Consider the following 21,336-nt stretch of genomic DNA (forward strand, 5'->3'; position numbering starts at 1 on the left):
AAACAGTCAATATTGCGTCTAAAATGTACAACACTTAATTTGAACTTCTTGTTTATTGAACTACTATTGTGTAAAATCACATTGCAACTGTGTTGAAACATTTTGGTCGTGCAATGTTGTGTACCTAAATCATATATTATCAATTTGTTTAGTTTTTTTACTACCGCAGTATGCATCTATAATTTCCTGTGCTTTTATGGCTCTCTTCAGAATGCATAGATTGTGTTTTTATGTTGGGATTGCTAAAGTGCAGTCATGATTTAGCATCTTGTAGCCTGTTCTCATGACCTGCCCGTCTTACAAGCACATTAAACAAACAATCAATAGCTATGTTTCCATCCAAAGTTACGAATTAAACTTATGCGCAAAAATAGAATATCGCATAAAACATTTGCGAATAAAGCACCGAGTTGAAGAGAACAAAATCATCACTTCCTGATTAACTTGCGCTAAATATCACGAAGAAAAAATAAATTTGCTGCAGTAGGAGAAGGCACTGTATAATAATTTTTGTATACTATAAATTACGAGCTTCAGAGCGCGCAGATGAAAAAATGATCATGTTATCTTATTTTCGGAGCCTGCTGTTTGGGAACAGCTGTGTTCGGATGGTGTTTATGCACAATAACTTGTTACTGTTTTCACAAACAGAAAACACACAAATCAACACATTATGAAAAGAAACCGAACATGAACACTTTTTCTTTTTCAGTGCACCGTCTGAAGCCGCTGTTGACCGTCTGCTTCACGTCTGGAGACGTCAGTTTGATGAGCAACTACGATGACCTCTCGCCCATGTTAATACGCACCGGCCTCAAAGGTTCTTCCTCGCATTGTTTCTATTTCTGTATTCTTACAAGCTTATTTAAAGGGGTCATCGGATGCAAAATTCACTTTTACATGTTGTTTGAACTGAATTGTGTGTTGGCAGTGTGTATACGCAACCACCCTATAATGATAAAGATCCACCCAGTGCTTTTTTTTTTTTTTATAAATCCTGATAAATGATAACGTCTTTCTCAGATCAAGCCGATCTCAGATTCTTGGCTGTGTGACATCACACAGACCCAGGCAGGGCCGCATTAACCATTGGGCTAGGCAAGGAGGGGGCCCGTGATTGGCTGTGGAGTAGATTGACTGGTCATTGGTAGCACCGATCGCCGAAGCCCCACCACGCCTCCCACTTATTAGCGCTATTATTTAGTGGAGCTTTTCCATAAATTTCAGTGCAGTACCATTAGAGATTGAAATGTCATGTTTGCATTTGTTTTACCAATCAAATGCATTTATTTTATGTATTGCTTTTGAACGACCTGTGTAGCCTATCTATCAGGTGACCGCTGCGTCCGCACTCACCTCTCTTCGCTTCGTTCTGCTGTAATCTAGAAATGGCCATGCAAAGAACAATCTTCGAAAAGTAAAAATGTCTACCATTCAGAAAAAAAATAAATAAATAAATAAAATGTGAGAGAGGGGCTATTCTAAAAAAAAAAAAAATAAGGAGAGAGGGAAAAACACGAGTTAGTCAGTAAAATTCCCAGCTAGTGGACCGGACTCATGGAGTAGATAAAAACATAGCGTCATCGTCACCACAGATTTTAGGATAGTTTGATTATTAACTTGATGGATGTATATTGCTTGTTGTATTTGAGCAACCTCTATAGGCCTATATTCGCTTCTGGGTTGAGAAATAATCCGGTAGAAATATGTCAATCGTTTAGCGTGTCATGGTTAGCTTATCATTTAAACTCATTTTAAACATTGTGGTTTAAAAACAAATGTAACTGTTCAGGGACATTAAGAAGCGGGGCAGAATTTATTTTGGCAAATGCACGCGTTACAGCCTAAAAACGCGCGGCGCGTTAAGCACCTTCCTAAACTTAAGTTCTTTTTCGCGCCTTGAGCTTAAACGTTCAAATATGGTTAGGCCTATGTGTCAAAATGCGAGTATCCTCGTAAACAGTCATTTGTGTCTTACATGAACATTATAGTTAAAGATAAAGCTTGCGTGTGAAGTGTAGGCTATGTGAGTTCCTGGCGTTGTATGATGTGATTTTAAAGGGATAGATCACCCAAAAATTAAAATACTGTCATCATTTACTCAGCCTCGATTTATTCTGAACCTGTATGAATTTCTTTGTTCACCTCAACATAAAAGAAAATAATTTGAAGAATGTTCATAACAAGAAGGTTTCTGGGCCCCATTGACTCCAATAGTGTATTTTTCTTTCTTTCTTTTTTTTTTTTTTTCATACTATGAAAGTCATGCAGCAGCTGTTTGGTTTCCAGCATTGTTCCCAATATATTCCTTTGCGTTCAACAGCAGAAGGAAACTCATAGAGGTTAAGAAAAACAACAGAATTTTCATTTTTGGGTGAACTATTCCTCAAAAGGAGCCTGATATATGCTGTTGCCATTTGTGTCAATAATGTGAATCAAACATCAGAAAGAAAATCACTCCATGTCCTTGACTGAATCACTTTTGTAAAATAAGAATGAATCTATATTGAATTTATACAGTGAAGACTATTCAGTCTATTTGTACATTTACTTTATACAATATAATGTTTATTATTCAGTGTTTTAAGTTTTTCAAGTAGGTCGATTTATGTATCTTTGTTCTCTTGTCATTCTTGACTGTTTACTTGTCTTAAGTAAGCTTGGTTTTACTTAGGCTAGTATTATTTTTTTGTGATATTGTAATTAGTAACAAGAATTATGAAATTTCAGTGCATCAAAAATGTTGATAGGATAAAAATCCTATTTAAAGCTATATATATATATATATATATATATATATAAATAATTATTGTGATGGGGGGCCCTGCAGTAAGTCATAGCCCGGGGCCCAGTGAGGTTTTAATGCGGCCCTGGACCCAGGCCCCGCCCACGATTGTTGATTGACACCTTGGCTAAAGTTAACAGTCTCAAGAGAACGGCTCATCACTCTACGGAAGAGAGGGGCGGGGTCAGCAGAGCTCATTAGCATTTAAAGGGACATGCACCGAAACGGCTCGCTGTGAATAGAGCTGATTTTGACAGGGTGAAAAGGGTGTTGTTTTACACTACCATTGAGTAATTTTAAACCAAAGTATGTTATAGACTTTTCATGAAGACCCTAAAGAATCATATCAACTTGTGGAAAATGGGCATCCGATGACCCCTTTAAATATACAATGTACAATCATCGCAGTCATTAAATCACTGCATTTGGTGCTTGTTGAGTGATAATTCTCCTGCTTACTGCCACAAAAACAGAATGTGGTCTATTGAAATGAAAATAGATAAAAGTTGCAATAAAAACACCAGGAAAAAATTTTTTACTCCTAAAATTGTGACTTTTAAGGCCTGAAAAAGTAAATGTAGTGGATATTTTATCAGCCATCAATTATTCGGTCTTATTGGTTGATCTCTTGTGAATATAGGCTATCAATTTTTATTTTTGCTTAAATTTTGCTTGGTTCTAAACTTTTATCAAATATATGACTAGATAGGCTTTTAAAATTGTGATTTTAAGACCTAAAAAAAATAAATGTAAATGACCAATGGACATTTTATTGTCCATCAATCGGTCACTCACTTATATCAGTTGATCCCTCAAAGTAAATGCAAATTTAAATTTTTGCTTGGTTCCAAAATATTTAAAATAACAATTTGCGTCAAATTCACATAAATCTTGCATTTACAAATGACCTTTTGTATGCTACTTGTGATTTTTTTTTTTTTTTTATCTGCTCATTGTCGGATTAATGAACGAACAAGATGTGCTTTAACTGCAGACTGTCAGCTTTAATTTGAGGGTATTTACATCCAAATCAGGTGAACGGTGTAGGAATTACAACGGTTACCCTCAAATACCCTCAAATTAAAGCTGACAGTCTGCAGTTAAAGCACATCTTGTTCGTTTCATTTGAAATCCATTGTGGTGGTGTATGGAGCCAAAAATGTTAGAATTGTGTCGATGTCCCAATATTTATGGACCTGACTGTATATATATACCAATGATTGGTTTCAAAACCTGTGATATAACGGCTGAATGCAAAAAAACCCCCACACTTATTTAACTCGTGCTCTCATTTAAATCTCATTATGTTGCTGCCACAAACAGACCGCAGAGAACAGAATGGGATCTATTGCAATGCAAAAGGATTTCCTATAATGAGTCTGTATTGGATTTCCCCCACCAACAATCTAAACAAATCAATATTAGCTGAATCAGTGCACTGATGCCATGTATGAATATGTGAATGAGTATCACTACTAAACTCTAACTTTTTTTTTTACATATGGTGGAATGATGTATTAAGTTAATTTTTCTACTTGTTTGCATGTGTATAAATCAGATGTGGTGGTGCAGTGGTGCTCTCAGGGTGACCTGCTGGCTGTTGCTGGGATGGAGAGACTCGTGATGACCTCTGACCCCACCCAAGCCACACGAAACGCCATTGTTAAGTTTTACAATGTTTGCGGTGAACACATTTACTCACTGGAAACACCTGCTCAGGTGAGTCTTTGGGCATAAACGGACATATGTGCAATAATGCCAGAGCAGTATTTTTGCTTTCGTTACTCTTTTTGTAAGAAACTTTAACTACAAAATGCTCAGGAATTCTGCATTATGCAGTTTTTAAGACTGTGCAAACGTGAATTAAGTCATGGCATGAAATGCTGCATGCACTGCAAAACTGAGTGTCTTCCTCAGTATTTCTGTCTTGTTTTCCAGTACAAACATCTAAACATCCTTAAATCAATATACATTTACTTGAGATGCAAAATGAAGTCTTGTTTTCTGAGAAATCGTAACAAAATGAAGCGAGTTTATGCTTAAAACAAAAACACACATCTGTCAGTGTGGCATGAAACTTGTTTTCCCTTTGAATTAGGTTTATTTGTCTTTGTTTTGATCAACTCGCTTCATTTCGATCAAATTCTCAGAAAACAACTTATGTATTTTTGCTTCTCAAATAATGTATCTTGATTTAAGAATCTTTTGGAAAGCAGGACAAAAATACTGAAGGGCATCGCTTTATTCAGTGTGATCAGAAGGTAAAGTGAAAGTTATTCCCAGAGCTATTAATACCTAAACTTCTTTTTTTGTTAAATTAATTAAAAATTAAAGGTCCCATGGCATGAAAAGGTTTTTTAACATTAATATGAGTTCCCGTAGCCTGTCTACGGTCCTCCAGTGGCTAGAGATGGTGATAGGTGTAAACCGAGCCCTGGGTCTCCTGCTTCTCTTCGAGAAAATGAAAGCTCAGATGCCCGATCTGGATCTTCCCTTTATGTCGTCATACGGGGAAAGGTTACCTCTGCTTTGCCTCATGAGAAAATGAGCTGCTACCGTGCGAGGTGAGCGCAATATTTTTTTTTCCTCGAGAGACATCATGGCTTGCACACGAATGAAGCACGACAGTTGCTCAGTGTTTGGATGAACAAATGAACACCAAAGTATTTTTTTAGTTCCTTCATCCGAGCCTATGGCTAGCATTAGCTACATGATAATAACTGTAACAGCATACATAAACAAACCAACTAAAGTACCGTATCCAGACACAATATTTTAAACTAACCATTCGGAGACGTCCTGCTGTAGCCGCTGAGTTGCAGCTTCTTCATCCGGTGCTTCTCCATCCGGATCAGATTCTGGGTCAAACTGAAAAGCTTGAATGACTGCGTGTCTGAGCCACTGCGATACATCCACTGTCAACATTAGCACATGGTAGCGCAAGCTGGTTAAGGCCACACCCCCACCCTCCACCTTGCCCCGCCTCTCTCCTCCTCATTAGCATTTAAAGCTACAGACACAGGAATGGCACATCTAAGGAAAGCTCATTGTGGGACTGGCTCGTAGTGGCTGAAATTCTGCACCAAGGCTGAATTTCGGGAAAGAGACTTCAGATACAGTACTAGGGACCACTTAGGCCTATATAAAAGCATCCAAAAAGCAGCATGTCATGGGACCTTTAATAGAGATCTGTTGGAAGTTGTATTTTCATTATTTGAAGTGTTACTATGCATTGCTTGACACATATTGATGTATTGTGTTCCCTTCCATTTTTATTTATTTATTTTTTTACATTTTCTGTTTGGTCTTAAGTCTTAAATTTAACCTTTTATTCAAAGCAACTTACAGTTGAGGACAATAGAAGCAATCAAAATCAACAAAAGAGCAATGATATGCAAGTCTATAACGAGTCTATGTGAAAGTGATTTTGTGTCTCTTTGGGATGAACAAAGCGACGTTCACTCGCAGAACACAAGCTTCTAGAGGCACTTAAGTCTGAAGTACTGAATTGAGGTAAAGAAGTGCAGAGCCAGTGCTGGTTTTGTAGGCAAACATCAATGCCTTGAATTTCACTCGAGCAGCTATTGGTAGCCAGAGCACATTGATGAACAGAGGTGTGATAAATGGAGCGTAATCTCACGCATTGATGTTGGCTCTGGGTTTGACGCTGGTGTGTTTCTGTGTTCAGAGACCCATCAGTACGCTGTGCTGGGGCCATCGGGACTCGCGTCTGTTCCTCGCCAGCGGCCCGGCGCTGTACGTGCTTCGCGTGGAGCATCGGGTGGCCAGTCTTCAGCTGCTGTGCCGACAGGTCATCGCCAGCTCGGTGCACGAGGAGAAGGACGTGGCCAAGCTCAGCATGCCCTCTCGCCTCGGCACTTACGTGACTTCTGCCTTCGCCCCCACCATCAAGGTAGAAAACCTCCAACTCACTGACAGTTCTGCACTAGGGGTGTGCGATATATATCGTCTGCGATTAATATCGTAATTGTTGTTTTAACGATGTGTGACATTGAGTATATCGCAAAACTCGTTTTTTTTTTCTCCAAAAATCAGCACGATTACGAATATGATATTGATTTTATACAACAGTTCGATAAACAAGAAGTTAAATAAGAAACTGATGTTTTAGATGCCGTCTTGTCTGTTTTTCCTCTATTTTGCCTAAAAAATGATTCCAAACACAGCCACAGCACTGTTCTGCGTCTCTGAGCAACATGACGGTGTTTCGTTCCTGAATGAATCAACCGTTTAAATGATTCGGTTCAATCGCAATGACTCACTTATTAACAGAGACTTGCTCATTTTAATTTCACATTAAAATGATCTTTTTAGTATTTAAATAATTTCAAATATCAGTATTCAACACTTTTAAAAAAAATTATTATTAAACCTTTATTTAACCAGGAAAGAAAACTCACTGAGATTAAAATCTCGTTTGCAGGAGTGTTTTGGCCAAGATATGCGGCCCAAGTTTACAAATACATATAACATACAATGAAATACTATGCAAAAAAACCCACTAAAGATACAGCCATTAGAAACATTTGCAGATCGCCAATTCTTTGTCCAAACCACACAAAAGTGTTTTAAAATATCTAAAAGGCACCAATTGATTTGACCTTAAATTAATTTGAAGAAAATTCCAGTCCGAAGGGGCAGCATATTTAAAAGTCTTCGTACCTAGTTTAGTTCTAAACTAAACTGAGCTAGACAACGACATCTCTGAATTCAATAATGAAATGCCTTTAACTGAAAATTGAGTGTTTAATCTTATCATTATACATTACTGACACTCTATCCTCCAGTTTGATACTGTTAAGTGCTTTGACACAATCTGTATTGTTAAAAGCGCTATATAAATAAAGGTGACTTGACTTGACTTCTAGCAGAAGGTACATTATAATACATTTGTGAACGCAGTGAATAATTACCAACTGCTTTTTACTGTGGGAAAAAACCCTGAAATTGCCTTGTTTATCATTAGGTACCAATGCATTTTTCTTCGAACAGCAAGGGAGGATCAAGCAACTCTACTGTATAATGTACAATGATGTGTTAGACATCCCAGACACAAGTTTCTTTCTTGCATTTAAATGGAAAAACAACACTTATTAATTTTGTTTAATATATCAAAACATTATTTATGCATTTGTAACTGCAGGTTAAAACATCCCACGTCCCTCTGAGCTGCATTAAACAGTTTTTTGTCCATATCACACATCCCTAATTTGCACGTGGATCTTGTTTTCTTTGTGTAGTGTGTTCTGTATTTCAAGGAATACCCCTTCCTATTCTTCTTCTGTCTTTTGTGTCTGGCTCCCTTTGCTCGCTTCAGCCCCCCATCCCGGATCCCAACAACATGCGGGACTTCGTTAGTTATCCGACGTCCGGTAACGAGCGTCTGCACTGCACCATGAAGCGCACCGAGGACAACCCTGAGGTCGGCGGCCCTTGCTACACCCTGTACCTCGAGTATATGGGAGGGCTCGTCCCTATTCTGAAAGGCCGTAGGATTAGCAAACTTCGCCCTGAATTTGTCATCATGGACCCAAAGACTGATGGGAAAACAGGTGGGTTTATACGAGTGATGTTTTGGCCAGAATGCCACACTGGTTTAGTTCCTCATCAGCTCAAATTGTTTCTCATCACAGATGAAGTCTATGGAAACAGCTTCATCCCATCCATGATTGACAGCTGCAATTGCTCAGACTCTAGTGACATTGAGCTCAATGATGATTGGGTTGGAAAGAAATCGCCAAAGATCTCCAGAGGGAGCAAGTCTCCCAAACTCCCCAGGTACTGCATGTTTTGGATTTGAATTGCATGATTAGTGGAATAAGACATTGTGTTGCTGTTGATGTGGCTATGTATTGATAATTTCACTGTGAAAAAATATCCGCAAGATATCAAAATCTCACAATACGATAATATCGCAATACGACGTCCACGGTATGATATTTATTGGTATGATATATTATTTATTTTACTTTTTTTTTTTAAATGTTAACATTTTGTACATTTTACAGTTCAATTATTCTATCTAATGCACTTTGAGATTTCAAAATTAAGAGCTGCAACACATGTTCTTAACTAAGAAACTTCAAGTCAGAAAAAAAGTCAGTGAATTGACTTGCACCTGAACTTTAAAGGGGACTCAACCCCATGTACTGTCTTAGTCTAAATTACATTCACACTGGTGTTTTAGGAAGCCAAACTAATTAGAATATTATAATAATAATAATAATAACATTGACCGTAATGGCCATATATTGTAAAACAATTGCACTCTAAAATAAATAAAAATGAGTATTTCATAGGTATATTATTTTTGCTTTACACTACATTAAGAACTTGCAATACTTTCCTAATTTTTAGAGATTTTAAATTTGGACTGCATTTAAACCGCTAGCTGTCAGCAATTCATATAAAGCACTTTAAGCATTTATTTTGACTGAAACGGCAGTAGAGCTTTTATTTTGAAGGAAACTCCAGCTTCAGTGAAAACATGCACAAAAACACTTCTCGAATCTAGTGAATTGCTGTAATCATCTGCCGCTGAAATAAAGTATAATTGGTGGCCGTTGCGTCCCAAACACGTGCTAAACTCAACACGTGCAATAAACGAGTTAACTGCATTCATTCAGTGTGAACGAAGGAAAACACCGGATCACGAGCTGATCGTCTGAACGAAGTGTGCGCTTCGCTTTGAAACACGCAGCGAAAACAGACTTTGACAGATTCAGTACTGTGCTGAAGCATAATGGCCCAAAACACAGATCTAAAGACCTTTAATGTTAGAATAAGATGTTTAAATATAGATTTAAAAACTACACTTTTTGTCCGGAAGACCTATCGTTTCATATCGTCATGTGACCATGATAATATCGTTACATCCCTATTAGGTATCCCTTGTAGATGCACATTTTAACCTGATAAATAACACAAAATTAATCATGAAATGCTTTTGTAAAAATAGTTCATCTTGGAAGCATGAAACTCATGGATCCTCCAGTTCTGAAGACATGTTTTGTTAAACTCTGCAACTTTAGGCTGCATGCTGCTGCAAACTCACCTTGAACTCTTTTCTTCGTTTGCTACCTTCTCTGTAGAGACTTAGTGTGTCCCTTTACCAACAGGATAAATATAGATCCCCGTAAGTCCCCCAAGCTCTCCCGCACCGCGCAGGAAATATCGCGATCGCCTCGGTTACCCATTCGCAAGCCCTCCATTGGCTCTCCGAGTCTGACTCGGCGGGAGTTTCCGCTCGATGACATCACACAGGTACTCGCCACAACTAAATTATAAACAATGCTGGCTGTCCAGTTTGTAAAAACATCTATGTGTGAGCTCACAGAATGTTTCCCTCTTATTAAGATTTGTCTCCTTGTATTTTAGCACAATTATCTTGCGCAAGTTACATCTAACATATGGGGAACAAAGTTCAAAATTGTGGGGCTTGCAGCATTTTTGCCAACAAATCTTGGAGCAGGTATTTTATTTATTCATTTTTAGTGCTGGGCAACGATTAATCGCATCCAAAATAAAAAAAAAATTGTGCACATAATATATGTGTGTGCACTGTGTATACTGTATAAAGACACGCACATACGGTATATATTTAGAAAATATTTACATGTATATATTTATTCATATTTATAATATATATTTAATATGTAAACATAACATTTCTCCTAAATGTATTCATGCATGTGTGTCTTTATATATGCATAATAAATATACACAGTACACGCACACATATTATGTACACAAAAACTTTTATTTTGATAAATCTTGATTAATCACTATTTATTACTACATTTATTTATACATCAAATGTTTTCTAATATACATTCCCCTCTCTCTAGTTATCTACAAGACAAGTCTGCTTCACCTCCAGCCCAGACAGATGACCATCTACCTCCCTGAGGTGAGGAAGATCTCAGTGGAATACATTAACTTACCTATGTTTAGTCCTAATGTCTTCAGTGAGGACGAGGATGACCTGCCTGTCACAGGAGCATCAGGAATCACTGATGATAATCCTCCTTGCACTGTCAACATACCCATCGCCCCCATACACAGCCCTGCACAAGCCATGTCCCCGACCCAGAGCATTGGCCTTGTCCAATCCCTATTAGCCAATCAGAACGTCCAGTTGGATGTGTTGTCCAATCCAACATCGACTGTGGCACCACCTGGGGTGTCTGACCAAGGACAGCAGGACACTGTGCTCACGGCACAGTACACCGTTCCTGCCAGGTATTCTAGTCCTGGACAGGTAATCTTTGGAGGTATGGAGGTTGGTCGGATTTTAGTTGCGCAATCCCAACAACAACATCAACATCAACATCAACAACAACAGCAGCAGCAACATCAACAACAGCAGCAGCAGCTGCAACATCAACAGCAGCAGCAGCTGCAACATCAACAACAACAACAGCAGCTGCAACATCAACAACAGCAGCAGCTGCAACATCAACAACAGCAGCAGCTGCAACAACATTATCAACAGCAGCAGCAACAGCTACAGCAACAGCTTCAACAATATCAGCTGCAGCAGCAACAGTTGTTGCAGCATCAGCACATGCAACAACAGCAGCAGCAACACATGCAACAGCAGATCCAGCAGATGCAGCAGCAACAGCAAATGCAACAACAGCTTCAGCATCAAATCCAACAGCAGCATCTGCAAATGCAACTGCAGCTGCAACACCAGCAAATGCAGCAGCAGTTGCAACAGCAGCATCAGATCCAAATCCCTGTTCCGACTTTGCCCTCAGGTCAACCGTCACTCCCGGTCATTCAGCTTACGCAGAGTACCATCCCGGACGTTCCCCCAACAGCAGAGCATGGAGCGGAGCATGAGCTCCTGCTTAAAATTAAAACGACACGTTCTGCCCCACAACTGGCTGAGGGTGATGCAGTAGTTTTTACTGCCCCTCTTGAGATTAGCAAGATGAATCCTCCCCCTCCTTACCCGGGCACTGTGTCTGCTGCCACGGTCACAGTTTCGGCTGCTGTTTCTACGAGTTGCACCTCGGGAGGCAGCTCCAGCACTTCATCCTCAGGGGAAGCTTGTGTAAAGAAAGGGGATCTGACCTTGTATCCTCCTGGTGCACAGGCAGCTCAGTACCCAACCCCGCTGGGCTACGAACGCATCACCACATTTGACAGCAGCGGAAATGTGGAGGAGGTGTGCCGTCCCCGCACGCGACTCGTTTGCAACCAGAACGTTTACACGCTGCAGGGCCCGGGAAGCTCTGCCACCCTCAGGGTCTCATCATCTTCCTCTGCTGTAGAGGGGAAGGTGGTGCAGTTGCCCTACGCCTCAGCCACGTTGAACCGTCTCACTGTGCCAAGGTACTCTATACCCAGCGGGGACCCGCCCCCTTACCCTGACACAGCCAATCAGGGTGGAGTGGGGCGGAACCCTGGCCAGAGATTGGACAGCAGCTTGATTCACGCTACCTTGAGGCGGAACAGTCGGGAAGCTGCGCTGAAGGTTTCTCAGATCCTGGATCCCCAAAGAACCCTGCCCTCCAAGGCCAAAGCCAGTGCTTCGTCTGCTTCCTACCAACCAAGAGGGCCGACGGCTCTTTATACATGCAGTCAGTGCAGTAGTAACGGTGGGGCCGCCAGCAGTGGGAGTAACGGAATAGCTGGGGGGACCATCATTAGGCAGGAGTTCCCACCAACTGGAGGTGGTGCACCTCACAGCACTGTTATAGTGCACTCCAACAGTGCCTCGCCTCTCCCTTCCCAATCCTCCTACAGCCTACTCAGTATGGATGGCACCGGTGGAGTGTCTAGTGCAGGTGGAAACAGGGAAAGGGCTGACTATATCAACTCCGCCTTTACAGAGGACGAGGCATTGAATCAGTCTCTAAGGCAAATGGCTCTTAATACGGAGGTGGTGAGTTTGACAGTCAAACGGCCGCCACCGTATCAATGGGATCCGTCTGCTAATGAAGAGATCTGGGTTCCACAAGAGCGTTCGGCGACTCTGCCCACCTCTGGACCTCCTGCATCCCACAAACCTCCCCCACTCATCCTCAGCCCTGCACAACATCTGGACGTCTCCCGTCTTCCGTTTGTCCTCTCGCCTAAATCTCCGACGAGTCCTAACGCTGCAACTTTCCAGCCGACGGGAGCATACCAGATTGCTCTGCCCTATCCACCAAGTACAGCCTATAGCGGTTCCTTGCAAGCTTCTCCACGTCCTACCTCTCCCAAAGAGGTGGTTACTCCTCTTCCCTTCTCCCAGCAGGACCAAGCAGTGGTCTTGCCACCTGGTTATCCTCCCAGTTTGCCCAACCTTGCTTGCTGCCCTCTCCCACCAATGTACCCTGGGACAGCTTCTTGTTCGAGTCTGCCTGTGACTCCCATTCCTCTCCATCCGTGGGGTTCTTACAATCCCTGTCCACCCATGCCAAGCCCCTCAGGTCCTGCTCCATCCCTTCCACCAAAGACCTCCCACCTGTTGGATAAGCCTGTTCTTTCTCCTCCCCCTCAACCACCTCCTCTACCTACACCTCCTCCAGACCTCCAGAGTCCCCCGGAGGCCATCGCAGAGGCTGGGGAAGGCTTTCAAGAGGTGCTCTCGCTCAATGAAAGCCCGGTTCCTCAAAGAGCAGACAGGTTTGGCAAGAAGAACCGCAAGCGTTTGGACAACAGTCGGGCGGATGAAGCCAACGTTCCGGCAATCACAGAAGGAGGCAACAAGTCCAAAAAAGAGGGCCGTGCCCTCAGTGACTTCAACTCCCTCATCTCCAGTCCGAGGTTAGGCAGTCGAGACAAAAAGAAACCGAAAGGCCAGAAAGAGCAGCTGAAAGCCAAAAAGCTAAGCAAGGCCACCACCAACGAGTTCCAGGACAGCTCCGAGAGCGAGCCGGAGCTCTTCATCAGCGGCGATGAACTGATGAACCAGAGCCAGAGCGGTAAAAAGAGCTGGAAAGCAAAAAGGAACTTGCGGGCGGGAGGCTGCGAGCTGGACGAAATCAAGTCCCGAAAGGCTAACGAGAAAGAAGACCGCGGCCTCGGCAGCCAAGGGTTTGTCTACATCATGGCCAACAAACAGCCTCTTTGGAACGAAGCCACGCAGGTCTACCAGCTGGACTTTGGAGGAAGAGTCACGCAGGAATCGGCAAAGAACTTCCAGATTGAGCTCGAGGGGAGACAGGTACGCAAGAAGCTTTAGATCAGGGGTGTCCAGTCCTGTTCCTGGAGGGCCGTTATAGCTCCAACTAGGGCTGCCCTCGACTAAAGATTTTTCTGGTCGACCAGTAGTTGTTCATTTGAAGCTTTAGTCGATTAATCGAACGTTTATTAGTAAATAATTTAAATCCTAATAATGAGCCTTTAATTGCCTACATAGACTAATAAGTGCTCAAGCGCACGCATAAAGCTTGCCACAGCACACCGGCAGAAGTAATGATTGTGTCACGGAAAAACAGTAAGTAGGCTGCATTAACATTTTAATAATTTCTTGATAAACTAAGTGCTTTCTTTGTTTTGAAGTCGGCGACACTGACTCGTCATCTCCGCAGTAGTGGACGTGCCTGTATGCATGATTCATACGGATTACATAATCGGAATATATTTGTTTTGCATTTGAATTGGTTGATTTGAAAGTAGACATTTCACTCTCTATAGATATATATATTTTTATGTCTGTAAGGCAAGTATACGTGGAGTTTCGCGCTCAAGTTAACAGAGACCGAGATGGCAAAACAAAGCACATCCTGTTTTCCTTCATTATTTTACAAAAGTGCAATGTGTTGTTGTTGTTGCGAGTGCACACAAATAAACGTAGTCTTTACAGATTCAAAAGATTATTACTCTTATCTGTATGACTAAAAATGAGAGAGTATTTTAAGAACAAGTGAGCAGTGAGCTACTAATCATCTTCCACACTCCGCACACACACTTCAATAGCGCACATTTCTCTAGATTAACATTAAATTGAGCGGCCATGTATAGTTGCTACTACTAACATATTTCAGATGATAAACCATGATAAGCCAGTTTGAGATTGATGAATGATAGGCGAGCATTTGGATGTCCTGTATTACCACAAAGACCAGCCGTTAATGATCTGGCCGTCACGTACTGCGTGTCTTCGCCACTTCCTGTGGATTTTTAATGGTTTTTTTTGTTTGTTTTTTTTCCTGTGACTAATAAAATTTTGGTCAACCGAGCCTCTTCTCGTTGACTATTAGGGGGCAGCCCTAGCTAGGGATGTAACAATGAACCGCGAGGCGGTTGAAAATCCATTCAAATGTGATGATTCAAATCGGTTGAGATGCCAAACAAATCGCGATACAATTGGAGTAGGAGTTTATATGAATGTATCTCTGAAGGGAACTGACTGTTTACAGAAAAGTGTACATGGTATTTTCTTTTCATCTTGCCTCTTAACGATGCATATTAAAGTAGAGTTCGTAAGTGCAGCTCTGTTTTGTTTACAGCCGTAAACACTACATCAATGTTGTTCATAAGTGCCACCTGCTGGCAGAGAGTGAACCTGCGTCCCATTCAGATCGTCTGCTGCTTCCTTCAGATATCAGTGTTTCCCACAGACTTGAGCCCTATTCGGACGGGACTAGTTTTACAGGGGGTCGTTAGAGAAATGTGTGTTTCACAGACGTACTTGGTGATTTTAATCCCGTCCGAATCTGCCATGTCTGTGTTTTTCTCACACAATCTCTGTAATAAGCAAATTACCTACCGTTTTTCAGCAAAGACTCTGCAAAGTTTTAGACTCTGTTTGTGGAGGCATATATGCAAATTCATTCTCTGCCAGCAGGAGGCGCTTTTAATAGCGGTTTCCCTGGTAACGCTGTACACAAAGCAGGGCTCCGCTCACAAATGCTGCTTTATCAGACATTACATGCAAGATGAAATGAAAATGACATCCAAAATTTTATGAAGACAGTTGGTTTCCTTCAGAAATACAGTGATATAAAAACACCCGCACCGTGTTTTGATTTTGAAATGTGCAGTGCTCGTGTGTTCCACGAAGTCAAAGCTTTTTAAAAAAATGTATTTGTATCGGTTTTGATATTGTGGAGGGCCACCACAAATAAATCAATGTATGGGAAACACTGGATATGTTTTATGTAGTACAGTTTAACAAAACTAAAGTCATTCTGTTTTTGCTTCAAATTTCGAAATGATAGTCTAATTTAGATTAAAAACTGCTCATGCTGTATCTTTGTTTGGGTGATAATTAAAATGCAGTGGTTGCCTCTAATTTTAAATGGAAAAGGCACAGACAAAGCCTTACTTAGTTTATATGAAGAGATTTATTTTATTTGTGTAACTTATTTATTTGATTTGGGGTTTGTTTTAACATTTCAATTTAGTTTTGTTATTTCAATTTCATAAAGTGCAGCAATAGCCTAATAAAAGGACACCTTTTCATTTACTGTATAATGTCTTCAATCTCATTTTGTTAAATCGAATCATGAGTGAATCGTTACAGCCCTAGCCCTAGCTCCAAAAGGCAAACTGGAAAGTTGAGGCAAGTTGGAGCTAAACTCTGCAGGACAGTTGCCCTCCAGGACTGAGATTGGACTCCCCTGCTTTAGATGTTATTTCTGCTGCGTGTTTTCTAACTCGTAACCTATTTCATTCTGTGTAGGTGATGCAGTTCGGAAGGATCGACGGGAACGCATACATCCTGGACTTTCAGTACCCCTTCTCAGCTGTGCAAGCTTTTGCTGTAGCACTTGCTAATGTCACCCAGCGCCTCAAGTGATCGACTGGGCTTGAACATTTTAGCCAATTCTTTCCTCGCTCTCTCTGTTGCTCTTTTAGCATTTTTCCCAGTCTAAGATGCAGTACTAATACTTGAAAACTACATCTGGGAAGCCACATTTTCCGAGTGTTAGAGGTACTACTGGGCACTGAAATCAATTGCTGTACAACATACTGTCATTACTAATTTTTTTTTTTTTGCATAAGATACTAATGTTTGTCACACTTTGAGGACGTAATATCTAAACTCACTTCCAGGGACTTTACCCTTGGAGTTCAATAGCTGGCATCTGATTAGATGCTTTTGGCTTGCAGTCATAAAGTGTATTTTATTAAGAGATAGTTAGACTGAATATACAGTCTGTAGCTGTACGCTCTAGTTATTTCCGTTAGGATGGACTTGCTTTGGCAGACCGAATAAGCTCAACGGTGAAACCATTGATGCTGTATTCATTAGCACTCTAGATGTTTTTAGTGATTAATTCCTCTTGAATGTTTGTTTGTTCATCCACACTTTTTTTTTATTCGTACTGCCCTGCATGTGTCATTTTGGGTCAATGACGTATAAGGATTTTTGACAAATACAAAATAATAATATCCATTGCATTTGTTCAAACATTAAGAATGTTGTGTGCACATAAATTCATATTAAACTTTTAAATTAAGTGATTTTAGTGTTTTTTTTTTTGTTTGTTTTTTTCATCTTGGTGAAGTGGCCATAGCTTTAAAAAAAAAAGTCAGGTGGTGCGACCGTGACTTATCTTAAAATTAATTAATTTCCTTAACATGCATAACATTTTTTATTTATAAGTTCTCAGTAATTTAAAGTTTTTAAAAGTTTTTGTTTACATAATATATGAGTGTGTTTATATTTATGTATATATAAATACAAACACATGCATGTATATATTTAAGAAAAATAGACTTTGTATATTATATAAAATATACATGTAAATATTTTCAAAATATATACTGTGTGTTATTCATCTTGATGAAAAAAACACTAAAATCACTTAATTTAAAATTCTAATATGAATTTATGTGCACACAACATTCTTAATGTTTGAACAATTGCAATAGATTTTTGTATTTTGTATTTGTCGAAAATCCTTATACGTCATTGACCCATTTGCAAAGCAACCTTTTTACTGTCTTGTACACTCTTCCTGATTGTGCATCTCTTTCCTGCTGTGAAACAGGAAGTGATGTGCCAATCAGAGCTCACCCTTCCCTTCTAAAAAAAAAAAAAAAAGTGAAGTGACTGCCCCCTGCTGACGCTTCTGTGAAGTGATTTTGTGTAATGGCTCTCAAGCCACATTTAATCCACCTCAACATGTGCAAACAGGAGATATTTTTCTACCGCGCTTCAACAATGTCATTTCACACCTTTTGGTTATTTTTTGAAAAAATTATGTTTGTGCGACACGTCCTGTAATCAGTGCTACGAATATCACAGCGTTCGCTGAAACCTCGTCGGTAGGTTTGCGAGGAACAGCGATGAGGATTACGATTCTCTATGAATATAGCAACACACCTAATGTTTTATTTGATTTGACTGATGTCAGTAGAACAAGCAAGCGATGCAGAAGAGAGCAACAGTGGTCATTACATTTCGTTTTTAGCGGTTTTTGAAAGAGTATTTGTGATCGGAAACCATCGCAGCATAAAAATACGTCGTGCGTTTATGTGCATGTGTGTCTGTCTTATGTCTTTTGTAAAGAGTGATCCAAACACAAATGGTGTTTTGTTTAATGTGGTGAGAATACCCTGATGGTGATTTGAGAAAAAGTAGTCGATGTTCGTAACGGAAGAGTTTATTTATTTATTTATGTCTTGTTTGTGCAATATTGTCAAGACTAATGCTTTCTTTACCGTCGGCTTTCTCAAGACACGTATGCCATTTAATCACCTTTTGTAAGCGTGAACGTTATTGATGTGCAAACGATTCTTCAGCTCGGTGTGGTGTATATAACGTGGATGATGCTGGACGATGGCAGGTGTTGGTGTCGGTGATTGTGGTTGTGTTTTTCTGAGACTTTTTGACGTTACATTACCTGGAGAATCCACTGAGATCTGAGCGTCTTTACTACGAGTGTCTTTAGTGGACTTTATCGTACAAGTATTATTTGAAATGTGCTTGGTGTTGGTAGGAGTAGGACAGTGATTTGGAGGAGAAACGTGACTTTGGTGAACGAATGTTTGTATTGAACGGTACAATGGCATGCTGGGTAAATGATATTACTTGTTTTTTAAGGAACGTGTTTGTTTTAGACGAGGTGAGCATGGAACGGCTTTGGAATTGAAGACGCACGTCACGGTTCGTTATAATTGCAACACATTTTAGATTCACGTTTGCTTTTAGTCCATTCTGTCTGAAATAAGCGAAATACACCCATGATGCCGTTTGGTTTTGAGGTGACTGCTTGGCAGGAAAGTTAGGACTTGTTTAGATGTGTTTATTTGCTCTATACTGTATATTTAGGGGAATCTCACGCTTTGCCAGTTCCCTGATTTTTGACTCTTGTTTTGTAAACAGACTCTGGGGGTCAGGGGTCAGGCGGAACTAACTTGAAGCCTATGCACTAGGGTTTGCATTGTACTGTAATCAACATTTTTGTTGTTCCTCAAAAGCTGAATTGTGTCCTTTGTCGGTGTGTAGCCCAATAAAAGTGTACAGGTTGAACTCTCTCTCCTCGATTATTAAACACACTGATTTATACCAAATTCACCACACATTTGCATGCTTTTATCAGGAACATAAAAGCACATGGGAGAAACATGATTATAAAATGAAGCGCTGTTAAAGTGTTTTCTTTGAAGTAAATATGGTAATATTTTAGTCATTCAGAACCATTGCCTATATCAAAGCAGCATGGTATTACCATTACTTTACCATGGTTCAAACACAGTAGGTTTTGTATAGAGTGCATTAAATTTGCTTGTTAAATGGCTCTCTGAAACACTAGATTCACTTGCATTTTGCAATCAATTTTTTTTGTATAATTTGTTCATATATTATAATTTATTCATTTATAATTTATATTTTTGTCAAGTAACCTTTATATAGTGCTTTATACAATACAGATTGTGTTAAATAGGAACATTTTAAAAGTATAATTTAGAATAAAAACAATACATTATACTATTTTTAGAAAATTTGCATATATATATATATATAATTATTCCTTTTAAATGGGGTTCCTTAAATGTTTTAATTCAGACTTGAACCAGTATATTGTACTACTTGCATTACTATATGTACTGTACATACTACATTATACCCAAAATAAATAAACCGCAAAATGATATTAATATTTACCTTAATATTAAAGGAAATTTTGAACATTTTTTGTTTTTTTTCTTTATGAATGATTAGTCATGTTTGTGCTAATTAACTTGTATTGAGCATTAATATATTTAGGGTAAGTAGAGTCAAGCTACTAAATTGGGAATATTTTTTATTTAAATTAATAGATACACTTATCAGTTACATTTTAGTAGATAAAAACAAAATAGAATTATTCCTTTTATATTGGGTTTCTTAAATGTTTTACTTCAGACTTAAACCAATATATTATACTATTTACATTACTATATGTGCTATATATACTACATTATACCTAAAAGAAAAAAATAGCAAAACAATATTAACTCACTTAATGTTTGTTTGTTTGTTTGTTTTTAAAACCTTTTTATGACTGATTACTCATGTATAGTTGGTGTATTAACTTCAGTGTTAATGTTTAGGGTAAGTTCACTCTGCTGCCCTCTGCTTTTGTATAATTTGTACTACAATTAATACTTTTTTTTTTTTTTTTTTTTTTTAATTGCAAAGCAATATAACTTCTAGCCACATCATACAAATATAAGAACATTTAGAGAATATTTAGTATAAAATCATCTGCTAAATGCAGAAATATAAATCTATAGAATTATGCCTTTTTAAAATGAGGTTTCTTAAATATTTAAAAAAAAATATGACTGAAAAGTCACGGGATGTGTTTGTCACTATATTTACTGACTTGTATTTCGTGTTCATCTTTAGGGGAAGTAACGATGGGTTCCTACACGGTTTGGAAAAATGTGGAATTTGATTGAAGTAATTTCCAGGTCTGGAAAAGTATAGAAAAAAAGAAAGCAGAGTATGGAAAAATATTTTCATATTTTTGCACCTATTTAGTTTTTAAGAATTTAATGAAAATAAGTTTATCATACGAGAAGTGTTTTCATGGCAGCTGTTTAGTGAATGTCAAACATGACTGGTGCACTTTTTCATTTTGCATTTTGGGTTTCTTCTCACGATATTCTTAGCACCGTATTACATAGCCTCAAGACCCTTTGCAAAAATAAAAAATATACAGACTTTTATGTGCACATGAGAAACCATTAAACTTGGCATATAGGACAACACACACTGAGCCACCGATTGTGCCATCAGCCCATTTCATTACGTTGTGTCTTGGCCTCCACGGAGTATGTGTTAAAGAGACCCATGGCCTTGAAATATGACATACTGCCATATAAGCCACATTTTGAACACTTTTTTTACAATACTAGTCTTTTTTTTTCTTTTTATAGACCCTTGAACTTGGCAAATCGGACAATGCACACAGCTGTATTGTGCCATGAGCCCTTATTATGTCATGGTTTTTCTGCAGAGGATGTGTTAAATTGGACATTAGGCCTTGATATTAGAGGTACTACCATAATGAAAGCCAAATTTTGAGCAAGTGGATCTCTGTTAATTCATATACATCCATGCTCTGGCTTTATTCATAACAAGATGGCAG

General features: G+C 39.3%; 1 protein-coding gene across 4 annotated transcripts in view; it reads left to right on the forward strand.

Annotated features, from left to right (window-relative positions):
* The window catches only part of tulp4a (TUB like protein 4a), a 28,328-nt gene extending 10,556 nt beyond the window's left edge, over positions 1-17,772 (forward strand). For 3 of the 4 annotated variants that reach the window (XM_058772166.1, XM_058772168.1, XM_058772167.1), the window contains 9 exons: positions 713-820; positions 4,344-4,504; positions 6,474-6,698; positions 8,124-8,358; positions 8,440-8,584; positions 9,898-10,069; positions 10,184-10,277; positions 10,654-13,967; positions 16,431-17,772. In XM_058772166.1, coding sequence (XP_058628149.1) covers positions 713-820; positions 4,344-4,504; positions 6,474-6,698; positions 8,124-8,358; positions 8,440-8,584; positions 9,898-10,069; positions 10,184-10,277; positions 10,654-13,967; positions 16,431-16,547 — 4,571 coding nt within the window. In that variant the 3' untranslated portion in view covers positions 16,548-17,772. The remainder of the gene's footprint in view (positions 1-712; positions 821-4,343; positions 4,505-6,473; positions 6,699-8,123; positions 8,359-8,439; positions 8,585-9,897; positions 10,070-10,183; positions 10,278-10,653; positions 13,968-16,430) is intronic. The other variant, XM_058772169.1, reaches the window with a different exon arrangement.
* Positions 17,773-21,336: the final 3,564 nt, after the last annotated feature.

This window comes from Onychostoma macrolepis, chromosome 04 (genome assembly GCF_012432095.1).
Source record: "Onychostoma macrolepis isolate SWU-2019 chromosome 04, ASM1243209v1, whole genome shotgun sequence".
Taxonomy (NCBI): domain Eukaryota; kingdom Metazoa; phylum Chordata; class Actinopteri; order Cypriniformes; family Cyprinidae; genus Onychostoma; species Onychostoma macrolepis.